The sequence below is a fragment of the Rhinolophus sinicus genome, linkage group LG01, assembly GCF_036562045.2.
Source record: "Rhinolophus sinicus isolate RSC01 linkage group LG01, ASM3656204v1, whole genome shotgun sequence".
In the NCBI taxonomy this organism is placed as follows: Eukaryota; Metazoa; Chordata; class Mammalia; order Chiroptera; family Rhinolophidae; genus Rhinolophus; species Rhinolophus sinicus.
The window spans coordinates 170,318,752-170,333,625 of record NC_133751.1 but is presented as its reverse complement, the minus strand read 5'-3'; the positions used below and the strand labels follow the sequence as shown (position 1 = coordinate 170,333,625).

Genomic DNA, 14,874 nt, shown 5'->3' with positions numbered 1-14,874 from the left:
GCAATTAAGTTAGTGAACCGTAATTTAGGTTCATTTATTCATTGATTCATATCTATCCATTGAACAAGTATCTGTTGAATGTTGGTACTATGCAAAGTATGGAGTCAAGCTTTAGAAATACCACCTTGAACAAGACACCCTAGTCCTTACCTTCATGGAGTTTACTGTCTGGTGGAGGAGATAAGAAAATACACAAATAAAAATAAATAAATTGATACTAATTGTGATAAATTTTATGAGGACAGTGATTTTTCCCTGTCTGTTAACATTTTAGTAACTGTTTAAGTACCTTGCATATAATAAAAAATAAATGATTAGATAGATGAATAAATGAGTTCTTTAAAAATTTTGGGAAGTGTATCAATTGGGTTAAGGAAGCTTACTTTTATGGGGTACTCACAGAGTTGTGGGGGCAAGTGACAATTAAATCAAAATAGTGAGCTGTGGGAACCCCAGATCAGAGAAAGAGGTAACAACAGGCAAAGGGATCAAGTTGTGCAAGGACTAGGAGGGAGAGCCTTTGTGCTTTGAAGAGGAGTTTGGAATTTCAGTAGTTGGGGAACTCCTAAAGGAATTAAGCAAGGATGAGGTGATTTACATTATGTTTTAAAATAGTATAGTTTTATTTTAAAACATATAAATGTAATATATGTGTTTATTTTATAGTAAATGTATAATAGAATTGCTGTTACTATATATGTATATATCTTCTAAATTGGCATTATTTATCTTAATATAGAAAAGTATTTGGCAGATATTACATTATAGCTTACCATTTGTTTTGGTCATGGCTTTCCTTAATTAATTTTGATGCCAAAATAATTAATGCAGTGTCTGTTTAGCTTTGCATTTTCTTTGCAGTTTAGTAAGCACCTTTAGTTTAGGATGTCTAATGTAAATCCATTCCATGAAATAGGACATAATTATTCTTTTTTTTAACCTTATTTTAAAACTAATTTTAATAAACCCATACACTTTTTTTTTTTAGTTTTTCTTCATGGTTCATGAATACATAATGTCTTCTGTTATGGGATTTACTAATCTAAAGTTTCTAGTGAGTTGAAAGTAACAAAGCATTCACCAAACACTGAAATTATATATTCTTTTTAGAACTATTATTTTTCTCTCCATTTTCACATGGTTTATTTTTATCCCTCTTTACTGATTTTTTTCATGTTTGGTTATTTATACCTTCCAAAATGAAATATTTTGGGGAAAGTGTCTCTGATTAAGTACACCTACTTTGGATCACTTTCCTTCCCTTATAATACTAGGGGAAACTTTATAATCATTTTATCATGAATTACACATTGCTTTGTATGTAAATACTAAATTCAGTAAGTTCATCTGTGTTTTTCATCCTTGAGAGGTTACTGCTTAGCCCAGAAATTTTTAGAACCCACATGTTGATTCACCTTAAATATTTCCCAGATTGCGAAATCTCAAAAGATATTCTAACCTTCCATTCTTTCTCTTTTTTCCTTTTTATTCTAGAAGGATATGGTGAAGAAATAGCCTGCACTCAGAATGGTCAGATGTACTTAAACAGGGACATTTGGAAACCTGCCCCTTGCCAGATCTGTGTCTGTGACAATGGAGCCATTCTTTGTGACAAGATCCAGTGCCAGGATGTGCTCGAATGTGCCGACCCTATTACTCCCCCTGGGGAATGCTGTCCCGTTTGTCCACACACAACTGGAGGTGGCAATCCCAATTTTGGTAAGAATGCTTAGAGCCAACTCAGAATTGATCCAGTGACTCATCTTTACAGTTGCAGTGGTTTTTGCTCTCAGAATTTAGCAACTGAAGAGAATAATTAGGCCACTATTCAATGGTTCTTGGGGTTAATGATTTTGCTCACTCACTTTATCTAACATTACTGACAAAGATTTCCTGTCTTTTTAAAAAACGGAAATTTTTGGTTGAGTTTTGAGTGGTGAAGTCTAATTTGAGAATTTCTTGTACCACTTAAGATGGTTATTTGTTACCCTATCCATGCTGGTTGCCTCCAAGATATTTGCTGGTTTTCTGTGAAATTCATTAATGTTCTAAGAGAAGAGCTAGAAAACCCATATATCTTCCCTGGGGCCAACTTTGCCTTTGGGAATGGAATAGTTATTTACAATGTAATTTAATGTTATAGCACCCTCTATCCCATTAGCTCATAAATACAGAATGCTATTAATGTTGGTTAAGAAAGAGAATGGAATGGATTTCCTGGAGAAAACAATGATATAAATTACTAGTTTTTAAAACTTTTTTTGGATAAAAGTGTTTGTGTTTAATACAAACTATGTGTTTGAGTACATATGTTAAAGAGAGTTGCATATATGAGAAACAAACTTATGTGTTTTAATGAACAAGGTAAGATTAATATTAAACTTTCAGGTTATTAGCAGTCACGAATAGAGGCTTGTATGCATCATTATCAAGACAGTGTCAAGGCTTTATTTGTCTCCCAAATGCCATTGCAAATAATAATAAATATAATGAAGTATTCAACAGTATATTCATGGAAACTTTAGACAGTAATCTAACAATTCTCCTGGTATATATCATTCAGTAATAACAACGTGTTTTGAGGAGGTACCTAAATTCAATTTTTAGCAATGTAATAAGGAAGACATAATGGAAAGAATGAAAAACAAGACACCTAAAGGCTACCTGAAGCAGATACAATCTGCAAAGAAGCCCCAAGGAATGAAATCAAATTAAACCTGTAGGAATAAGTAAATACTACATTGAGAGGCAATGGTGGAAAAACAGAAACAAAAATGAAAACAACACAGCAAAATCACAACCTCCTGCAAATAACTGGTTTAGGAAAGCCCAATTCACTCCCAGACAAATAATAAAAAAAGAGTTGACAACAGCATTGATACTGTAAGATAGTACAAAAAGGTAGGAGAGTTTAGCTAAATTTACATGATGAAGTATGCATCGATAAATATATTACCACAGAACAGATAAAAATTCTGACTAAACATTTCACCATAAACTAAATAAAACTTAATAAAGTAATTGCCTCTGAGAAAGAAGACATTAAATTAGAAATACACATAAACACACACAAAAGGTAATGATAAGGAGAAAAGTAGAAGGAAAAACAAAATCATCATAGGGAAATTAAGATGAAATAGGAAGGAGCACAAGGAGAATTGATACAGTGAGGGACATAAAAAATAGTAATGAGAAAAAAAATTAAAAAGGATTTGAAAGGAAATAATACATATAGAAGACAGGTAAAGGATGGCCCTGAAAAAGAATCCTCAATGAAGAAATAAATGTAGAGTAGAACAAATAATGATATATCATACATATAATAATATAAGAGAACTTTTCTGAAATAACATTAAACTTTAATTTCAGTATTAAAAAGGAGAAGCAAATGTCTGAAAAAGTTGACTCACAAGACTCAATATAGACTCACCTTAGTAAAATTATTAAACTTTAGGGAAAATGAGTCTTTTGAAAATCAGAGCAAAAGAATGTTTAAAAGTAGAAGCATTCTCTCTACGCTCAGAGATGGAACATGGATATTCATTAACACAACAAAAATTTAACGTTATTGAATGTACCTGAACAATTAGAAAAATAAGTTAGAAGTTCAGAAATAAGGAAAGAGGAGGTCAAATGATCAATTTGCAGAAAATATAATCATGCACTTACAAAGCTTAAGGGAATAGAGTGAACAAAAGCTACAAAAATTAAAGATTTTAGTAAGAGTGTGGTGTAAAAATAAACAAATTAATAGATTTACTGTATGCAATTACCTCAGAATAAATAATGGGAATAAAAAACGCCTCATTTATAATAGCAACAGGTAGGATAAAGTGGCTAAGGATAAACTTAATGTGAAATGTTCAAGATCTATCTGAAGAAAACTTTAAAACACTACTAGCTCTAATGATGACTTTAGTAAGTGGAATGTTCTCTTATGTTCTTGGTTAGGAAGACTAATCATAGGAAAATCAATAATAGTGGCCTCCTATGGGGGGTAAAATGTGGGAAATAAGGAAAAGGGGACAAGATAGAAAGATATTTTTTTTTTTTACTGCATAATTATATACCTTTAATATATTTTGGCTTATTAACCATATGAATGAATAGGCTACTCAAAAAAGTATAAAAAAACAAAAATAGTGTCGATAGAAAATAATTCATTATAATTTTAATTGTTATTTTTATGATTTAATGAACTTTAAATGCTATATAAATGATGTGGAAAATATTCAAGTAATGTCAATTACTTGGTGTATTATTTTGCCTCTTATGAAAATATAGATCCAAAACAACTTTTGAGTTCTGTTTACTGGTGATTGGGAAATCTGTTTGTTATATTCTAACTCCATAAAAAATTATATTATTAAAATAAGTATTTAGAAGATTCTCAAAAATTGTTTCTGCATAAAATAACATATTTATTCTTTTCCTTTTGTAGGTAGAGGAAGAAAGGTAAGTTTTACTTAACCTTTTAGTAAGTAAAAGTTTCATTTTTGTAAATGTCATTTTCATTCTAGTACTGTCTACATAGGACTGTACTTTGAAGTGTTTGAAAACCTTTTGTGAACTACAAAGTACCCTGCAAATATAATTATAGGAGGACAATTCAGCTATTTTGCTTATAGATTACAGATGCCTCTATTTTATTCACTTTGTTAATTTTTGTTTATAGATATTTCTTCCAGAAGGTTGTGAATCCCTTAGGGATTGAGACTGTGTCATAGTAACCTTTGAATTACTTGGATTTATCACAGTGCTTAGTATAAATCTTACATGTATTAGAAGTGCAATAAATGTTTAATCAAAGGAAAGAAGGAAGGAAGGGAGGAAGGGAGGAAGGGGAAGGGAGGATAGATGACCTGTGAAATTAAAAAAGAACTGAGAGTGATAACTGCCCTGAAATAATCAGTTTAATTCATTTAGTAATCACCCAACCCACTGAAAAACAACTGTTAGGCTATGTTGTTCAGTTGACTGCCTTTTTTTTCAGGCAGTGTGGGACAGCTGGGAGGAGGACACACTCAAAGCAGTTGCCAATTTCACACACTCTAGTTATGTTCCACTAACTTCATGACTCTATCATTTATTATCAGGTGTCATCAGAAATGTGAGAGCAGAGTATTACTATAAAAATACATTTGTGCTTGGCTTATATCAATATTAACTTTTATTTATAATTTATTAATTCCTTCATGTTAAGCCCCAAATAATTACTGAGCCTTTGTTATAACCCATATGAGGCAAATGATACAGATGACATGATGGTGGGAAAAACACAAGGACTCTCTCTATAGTAATGGCATGCTATAAAAGTGATGAGATGTGTCCACATAGCATTAAATGATGAGTAACAGACAAGACGTAAAATTAAATGATAATTCTCATATGAATCTGAGTGCCTAAATGGATATGAAAATCAAATTTAAACTTTAGATTACTCATCTTTCCACATATATTAATGTATTCAAATCCCATATTAACAAATTAAACAAATATTTACATCTGTGACTTAGTTCCAAAATAAGAAGTATCATAGAATCATTAGACAAATTTATTACAGAAACTGATAATGGAATACTTAATCCCATATCAAATATTATGGAAAGATAGCTCATAATAAGATATCGCACAGCCTACAATTTAGCTAAGAAAGTCACTGGCAGGTTCTATTCTCCTAAATACAAAGAGTAAAGCATGGATTTTGTTGTTGTTGTTGGTCTCTTAGGATGGCAATTTCACAACCATTCCTATCAGGGTATTCTGTTTTTCTCATTTTGGCTGAAATAATTTCTCCTCCCTTTTTACATGTTTTTCTAGACTTGTTCCAAAAAGGAACATTTTTTCACTATCGTTCTCCTAAAGTCCTTTATTTATTGGATACATATTTCTAAACAATTCAAATTCTTTCAGTATTTCAAAGAAAGGTCTTATAGCTCTTAAAAGGTTAATTTTTATTACTTTCACATTATAAGAAGTAATGGAAAGACCCAGTCTAGAAGTTAGCAGGTGTGGTTCTGTGTTGCTGCCCACATGTACTGATTCCCTCTTCCCTTAGTCCTTTTTTAGGTTGTCTTAGAGTCTCTTGTGTTCTACCTTGAACTTACTCATATAGAGCTGCTTCCTGTTTCTGTGGAACCATTTCCATTTCTGAATTCTCAATTTATTCCTGACTTTGGAGTACTAGCTACCTTAACATTAGAATCAGCATGTATGATCAGGGTATTGCTCTGCCACTGAGTCCATCATTAAGATGATCAAGATTGTAATATAATTTTAACATTTCACTTTACAAAATATTTTCAGGTGTGAGGTACTATTGGGAGGATATAATCAGATTGTGCCTTTGGGGATTATAATTTGGTGATCAAAAATCTTAAAAATATGTATGATCTTTAATCCACAACTTTAACTTCTGGAGATATATCATAAGGTATTAATTAGAGATGCCACACAAACATTTATAAACAAGGATATTCATTGTAATGTTATTTTTAAAGGAGAAATAAAATAAAATAAAATGAATTACTATTGCTTTTTCTACATTTTGGATATTACCATTAATATATTTATCCTCTGTAATTGCCTAACGAAAAGCATTATTTCAAAATATATTAATGAAAATTAATATATTCAAGAAGAACTAATTGAGAACTTCTGTTTGTCAAATTGAGGATGTAAAGTAGACGTGATCATGACCTTGGGGGGACCAAAATCTGTTGGATGGAAGACAAATTCTGAAATAAATAATACAAGTAAATATGTCATAAAAAAGAAATATATAAAGGTACAATTCGCTCAATATTATTTAGCCTAAGTACTTGACATCATGCTATGAGAATATAATTTTTGAGAATCTAAAGTTCTAAGAATCAAAAGAAATTCCATCTACATTTGTTGTATTTGCTTCATCTGTTATTATTTTTATTTTCCTATTCAAGTAATAATTTTTTCTAGAAATTCCTCAGATATTGAGAATTATCTGACTAGTGTTATGCCATATGAAAAGTTACTAAAAACTAGGTGGCATGTAATATGAGTGTGAAAATTCAAATATATCCACATTTCTGGATTTTCTTTTTGTTTTTAGTCTTTGGTAGTTTTTCATATGGTGCTTTGACTTTACATTTTTTCATCACAAACATTTCTTGGTCTAGTGTACTCTTTGAGTTTAATTGCTATAAAAACTGAAGCAAAACAACTTTACACATTCCACACATTGAATTTATTTTCTTTTTGTGTCTTTCAGATGAGTAGTATTTTCTTTCATGAATAATATCTGACTAAATATCCCAAAATTGATTAACTTTTTTCCTCAATTTTGTGTGTTTCTCACATAGAAATTCACAGTGTTTATATAGAATATTTTAGTATGACATGCTTATGTCCAACAAGCCATTATATTTTACTAATTGAACTTTTTTTTATTTCATAGGGACAAAAAGGAGAACCAGGATTAGTGCCTGTTGTAAGTATACATATACATGTATTGTTTTCATGTATCTTTAATAAACTTAGCTATAGTATAGCTATATATTATTGTATATATATGCAATAATATATAACTACACCATATATATGCAATAATATATAACTATACTACAACTAAGTTTATTATATATATATATATATATATACTCTCAAAAAAAGGGAAATACTTTTTTTATAACCAATTTTTAGTATAAAATAAGCAAATCAAAATAGATTTTTAAAAAATACAGTATGTATGTTAGTATAATATTTAATGTTTGTTTAATACAATTTTAAATATTAACAAAAATATATTATTTATCTAATATTAAATTTAATGTCTATTTAATACAATATTCCTGACTGGTATAGTCTCATTACTATAGGTGAAAATTGGACTTTCCCAAAATTAGATATATTACATATGAATATAAAATAATAGTTAAGGTGTATATTTTTTTATAGTAAAAATAGCCATGTAATCCAAATAAAAAGGCATGATTTAATGTTTCACACTTCTGGAAATATGTCATGCCATGATCCTGACTGAGATTCCATATTGTATAAGAGTTCTTAAGAGTTATTTTAGATTTGTAGATGATCAAAAAGTATATATTAAATAGGATTAAGTTATTTAATCACTACTCTGATAGATTTTAAAGGAGTTATCACTCTGTCAAAAAGTGTATGCATGTTGATTTATTTGGCAGTGTTTGCATTTTTACTTTGCCTTTAAATTGGCTTATTTTTATCAAAGGTTATCTAAAAAGAAAATCATTCATATATATATATATATATATATATATATATATATATATTTTTTTTTTTTAAATTTATTTAAAAAACACTTATGTGTACTTGCTATGTCTTAGATTCTGTCTTAAGTGCTTTCCTAAGATTTATTTGTTTGTCTTCACAACAGCTCTGTGAGGGAGGTAATCTCACAGTCATCATCACCATTTTCCAGAAGTGGAACCTAAACACAGAGGCAATAAGTAATCAGTCCAAATTCATACAACTGTTAAGGAATAGAGCCAGGACCTGAACTCAGGCCTCCTGGTTCTAGCATTGGTTCTCTTAATTATAATACTATACCAATATTGCCTCCCTATATTAGAGTTTAAATTAGAAATGTCTTAACTCATAAGGCAAGGAGCAAAAGGGCATCAATTTGCAACATCCGTTGGTTTCTTTAAAAAAAAATTCACTGGGGCTTTTGTTTTTATTCATATTTGTTTGACTATTGACTTTTCTAAAACTCTTGAGAAACTTTATCTTCACAGACTATTTTGTTTATTGTTTAGGTAACAGGCATACGTGGTCGTCCAGGCCCAGCAGTAAGTAGTTTCCTCCACCATTCACGGTACTCTTAAGTTCTTTGAGGTACTGAAAATCTTTACAGATACCATATAGCCATGAAAAGACCATATAACATAAAACAATGATGCTTGGTTTCTTGGAGCATTTTGTCTTGATACATCTTCAAGTTTAGGCATTCTTTTGCAGCAATAAATGACACTGGGGGATCATTTCATTCTGAAATTGATGAACCCTATTATTCCTTAGGTGTTGATGTTATCATACAAGACTACTGTTTTCATATTTGGATTACCAGTGGCATTCATAGTTAACTAGATAGATCACACACACACACACACACACACACACACACACACACACAATTCCTGTAGATTTTAAAACATTAAACCAAGCTAAGTAAAATACAAATATACTTTAATAGACATGCTTCAGTCCTCTGAAGTTTTTGCTTTTAAACAATGCTTGATGTTGGATTGAGTAAATGAACAATCTTATTTTCATAACTCTACTGAAATTCCCTTTTGAAAAGAAATAAAATTTATTTTCCTGGTTATTATAATTTTCCAGGAAAAAACACAACTAATTCAAGATATTAGTACAATAGTGCCACTTTTGAAATATGATAATCATTTGTTATTGTAAGGGAGGAATAGCAGCAATTACAACTTGGAAAATTCTAAGTGGGTTTTAAATATATTAGGCTGGTGCAAAAGTGATTGCAGTTTTTGCAATTATTTTTACCCTTTTAAACCGCAATTACTTTTGCACCAACCTAATACAATGGACATGATGCAAAATTCAAAAACAAGTGGGGGGAAAAAAAAGATTCTTGAAGGTACATGAAGCAGTAATAGAATGAGAGGCTTTTCTTTCCATTGCTTTCATTAGCAGCTTGAACTGTGATGAATCATTTGGGGTATCCTGTACCAATATGAACTCATGCATTCCCTCAGATAATTGATAATTTGGGGGTTGTACAACTATGTAACTCTCAAAATCTAAACTATAAGTTTTTGTGCCCATAGTCTAGTGGCAAAATCTTGTCTAGGAAAAGATAGCAAAAATGATCTTTATAAATTTGCATTTACTGTTCAAACTAATATATTCAGCTCCTTGGGCTCCACAATACTGTAATGTAGCATTGAATTTTTTACAGGCCTTTAAGCTTCATTGCTGAAATCAACAGCCTTTCTGTGTACATAGAGCTTTTGTGTGTACATGGCTTTTTATTCTATAGTCTTAAACTGAACTGAATTCAAAAAGAAGGGTGATATTTCTATTTCCCAGTTTTTTCATATCAAGTAAACCTTGAAAACAAAAACATCTGAAGTACACACGTTTTGCAGGCATAACCATCATTTTCTGTTTTAGGGACCTCCAGGATCACAAGGACCAAGAGGAGAGAGAGGCCCGAAAGGAAAATCTGTAAGTTGAAAATGGAGTTCTCTTTTTGTGAATTGTGCTGTGTACTGAGAAAGCCCATCTACAGGATGTAGCAAAGAGGCAATGACTCTGTTCCTCTTTCACCTCTATTAAATGTGACCCAGAATTCAGGTCACAAAGTGACTGTGTATCCCTCCTGATTCAGAGGAAATTGTCACATGCTAATAATTACCTATCTTTTTAGAGAACACAAATTATATTTCTTTGTCGTTTATGAGCTCAACTTAAAATTAAGTAGAATCTAGGGAAGCATAATGAATACCTCATGTTGTTTTCAGAAGTTGTAACTCATGAGTAAACAATGCCAAGAATGTACTGTTGAGATAAAACACCCAAATTCTGTGATCTGTGGTTGCTCCAAGAATAACCAAATTGGATAAAGGGAAAATAAATTATTAGAGTACAAAATTTTCATTCAAGGGGTTGTATAATACATTAATTTCCCAAGTAACACTCTACTTTGTTCATCGAACAGCTTCTACAGAGCTGTCAAAGGAATAACTTTAAAAACCAACAAATCGATTACCAGAACAAAGGGAGCAACTTTAAATTTAAATAATCGTCTCTTGAGATAAAACATGAGAATATTATACAATATATGCCAAACGTTTTCTCTTATTACCACATCCTAGGATAGCAATTGTTTTCCTTTTTTATATCTCACCCTGAAAAACGAATCTTTCATGTATTAAATAACTGGATTAATTTTTTTTTTGTTATTATTATCTTATGTTTTAATCAGAAAATTTGATGCTGTTTAATTTTCTTTCTTGTGATAGCTATTAAATTTTAACTCTCTATGGATTTTTAACCTTCTAAATATGTACCTATCCATATCTAAATGGTATCAATAGATGAGCAAGGAAGCAACAAACAACCCAGAATATATAAATGAGGGAAAAACATTTTAGATCATGTCACTAGTAATTCTTGCCATTTGTTTCATCTCTGATACTATTTTATGCTTCTATGGATTTCACCAAAGTTAGTGTGATGCCAGTACTTTTTCCAGACTGGAACTGGGGTTGTGGATGGTATTTGCAGGCATACAGGTCAATGACAGTGCCCCAAGGAAGCGGGGCATAGCCATGTAGGTTGGTAGCAAGGTTGTGTTCTGATGCTCTGTGCCCCAGTCTTCATTGCTGTTCTGCTGAGCTGTTTCACCAGTGTTGGTAGCTTAAAGTTGTCGGTAGCTCTACAGATGTCTGCCCAGGGTCTAGAATGACAGAGAGACAGGTGGAGGAGGGGAGGAGGGGAGGTGGTCATGCAGAAGACATTGTGTATCCATGTGCTTGTGCCCAGAAAAATTAGTGATACTGAGTCCCTAATCTATTAATAGGTGGAAGTTGCTATGGAAATAGTGGTTGGCTGTCCAGAATTTCTTGTTAGGATTCAGTGAATCTACTCCTTACTTCTCTTTTCTTCTCTTACCTCTTCTCCTCTCCCCTCCCCTCTCTCCTCCTTTCCTCCCTCCTCCCCTCCCCTCCTCTCCTCTCCCCTCTGGCTCCTCTCCATTCTTCTCCTCTGACTTAGTATGTGATGTGCTCCATTTCCTATCTTGATTAAACCTAAAACATTCAATGAGAGTTGTGTATGAGTGTGTGTGTGTGTGTGTGTGTGTGTGTGTGTGTGTGTGTAGTAGGTATTTATTTGGAATTAAGCAAGGCAATCCTAGCAGATACCCAAGTAGGAAATCTGCTCCTCTCTTAATACTTGCAAGCAGTGGTGTGATGGTAAGTGTTTAACAACTGACTCATTAAACAAAATAACACACCCATGGCTTTTGCTGGTTTCCTTGGTGTAAATATTCCCACCATGGCTGATTTCAAGATTCTGGCATAATGTCACAAAATACCCATAAGTAGAACATTTTGCCTCAGGTCCCAAGACTTCCAGAAGCGGCTTAACTGGACTAAAGCTATGGCTGGCACAATATCAGGTGGCACTGCAATCAAAAACACCATTTTCTCCCCTACTTCCATTACCATCAAACACTACAGAAGACGCACAATGTAGAACAGTTTCTCAATCTCAATACTGTTGATATTTGAGGCCAGATAGTTCCTTATGCATTTAAGGATGTTTGACAGCATTCCTAATTTCTATCCACTAGATACAAGTAGCAACACTTGTTCCCCTCCCCTCATATGATTGTGATAACTAGAATGTCTCTTGATGTTGTCAAATGTCCCAAGGGGATGGGGTGCAAAATTGCACAGGATTGAGAACTACTGATATAGAGATATTCTAAAGAAGCTTTCTTTACTAGCCAATGATCATCATGACTATCTCTCATCACATATCCTTAACTGTGTGTGTTGTCCTGGTAACTTCACAGTGATGACAAACAAGCAACCTGTCAGAAGACGGACAGTCAATGGTATGCAGAGTTCTAATTGCACATGCCACTTAACCTCTATAGGTCTGTTTTCTCATCTGTAAAATGGTCAATATACCTATTCTTACCAACTCTAACATTTCATAATTTGTGTGTGTGTGATTCTACCAACCAGCAGTGAATAAAGTTCTTGATTCTGGGTCATTATTATTCCTTTCTACTTGTGGACGTTTATAGGTTGCCACCTAGTGGCAATCTGCGAATACTTTTTATTGTAGATTGCTTCCTGAGATACTAGAGTATCCTGGGGGATGGGAAGGAATGATTGTAAATAGAACATTAAGCTTAATATAAAATTCATGTGTTCAGCTCACTTGTAAATATGAAAACATATGTTTTTAGTGGATTCCCAGATTACAATTTTTGTTTTCAATATTTATTAGTAAAAGTGCTCGTGTATTATAATATTCTTCTTTTCATTTACAACATTGCTTTTTATATTCACCTAATTCCAGATAATTTTCATAAGATTTTATTAATTTTAAACTCAATCTGCATAAGAGTACATCATGTAGACTATTTAAAGGAGATGTCATAGAGACAACAAATGCATCATGAAGTCAATGAGAATGTGGGCTGTCTTCAGAGCAGACTTTGAAACATAATTATTAACCACAGAGGGCTAGAGGAAGGACACAATTTTTTGAGGATTAATATTACCCAAATGTCTCTAAATTCCCATTGACGCTAAGTGTAGATTTTTGTTTTGTCTTTGGAAATCCCTTTGGGAGAAGAAATAATGTTTTGGTTAACTTTTTGTAAATAACAACATCTGGTTCAGTTAGCAATTTCACATTTCAAAAATGGAGTAGAAGTTTTCCACACCAGGCTCTCTGAGTAGGTCAGGCTACTATTTTGTCTATTCAGCCATTGACAATATACATTTCCAGTTCATGTTGCCCACACGCATCTGATCCAGGAATCCTAGATAGTAATTAAAATCAGCCTCCATTATATATAATAAACAGAGTTCGGTGAATTGTCAGTGGTCAGAAAAGAAGTCAGAAAAGGTTTGATTTCTAAAGGATGAAAATAATTTTCTGAGATATTATTTTTCAAACTGTGAGTTTTTTAGGCTAAGTTATATACTTGTATTTGAATAGATACATTTGCTTATTTATCCCATTCTTCTATGAAGTAAACATTCTGTATGAATGTTTGAGTATATTAAAATATAATTAATTAAATGAAGAGCTATTATGTCACTTTCTTCAAAACCACCATATGCAAACTGCCCTCTCCTACTTCAGCTTCTCCTATATTTACTATTTCTGCTTTATTATTAATAATAGCTCATATGTCAATTGTTTATCGTGGGCCAGTAGATATTCTCATGTTTAGGTATGAGAAGTTTCTTTTACTGTTAAACTCCAATTCATTTACCATATTTTTCTTTGTCCCTGCTTCTGATTATAAAAATTATATTGACTTTTGAGTTCTTTGATCCTTTCTTTCTTCTTAAAGTCTGTTAAGATTCTTCAGGGTTAAAAAGCCCGAAAATACTGAACAAGACTTGTGGAAATGATGAGGTTAGGGAATGAAGCAGTTCCAGAGCTGAGGACGTGGCTGTTCCCCAAGCTGTCTTCAGAATGTAGGTCAGGAGGATGGAATTTGGCAGCTAGAAATCATTGCTCACTTCTCTGAGAAGTGGACTTGGCTGGGTCACTGTGCCTTTTCCTATATTTCCATTGGTCTGGTCTACCTCTGGGGGTGGTAAGGAAAATAAAGTGTGCTAGACTTCAAGTACTAGAGTAAAGAGAATTGGAATGTGAAAATGTAATGAACATATATGGAGTGTATGTGCCAGGAAGTATGCGAAGCATTAAAAAATTAGAAACCTTTAAAAACACCACAAACTACAATCAAGGGTCCTTCATATTTTTGTTGTTGTTGGGAGTGGGGGGGTTTAAGGAGGTACATACATGTTAACTATAATCTAAGGCAGTGATTTTAGAAATTGTTGATTAATTATCTTTAACAGCAAAACTCAACCAAATAAGGAAGCTTATTCTAGAATACTGATGAACTGAGTACACTTTTATAATTATTCCCGGAATAATTGTGATTTCCTGGGGATTTAACACATCAAGAGTAAAATTCTTACCCAGAATTGCCATGTCCCAGTGGTGGAGGCTGGTACCAGTGCTGAATTACTATAGGTGCTAGATTGTTATTTGTTTTTAAGACTGTATTTTTTAAGAGAGGTTTTAGGTTCATATCAAAATTGAGAGGAAGGTACAGAG

General features: G+C 32.4%; 1 protein-coding gene across 1 annotated transcript in view; it reads left to right on the top strand.

Moving 5' to 3' along the window:
- The window catches only part of COL5A2 (collagen type V alpha 2 chain), a 134,367-nt gene that overhangs the window by 65,739 nt on the left and 53,754 nt on the right, over nucleotides 1–14,874 (top strand). The window contains exons 2-6 of the mRNA XM_019740756.2: nucleotides 1,495–1,719; nucleotides 4,442–4,455; nucleotides 7,436–7,468; nucleotides 8,775–8,807; nucleotides 10,162–10,215. Coding sequence (XP_019596315.1) covers nucleotides 1,495–1,719; nucleotides 4,442–4,455; nucleotides 7,436–7,468; nucleotides 8,775–8,807; nucleotides 10,162–10,215 — 359 coding nt within the window. The remainder of the gene's footprint in view (nucleotides 1–1,494; nucleotides 1,720–4,441; nucleotides 4,456–7,435; nucleotides 7,469–8,774; nucleotides 8,808–10,161; nucleotides 10,216–14,874) is intronic.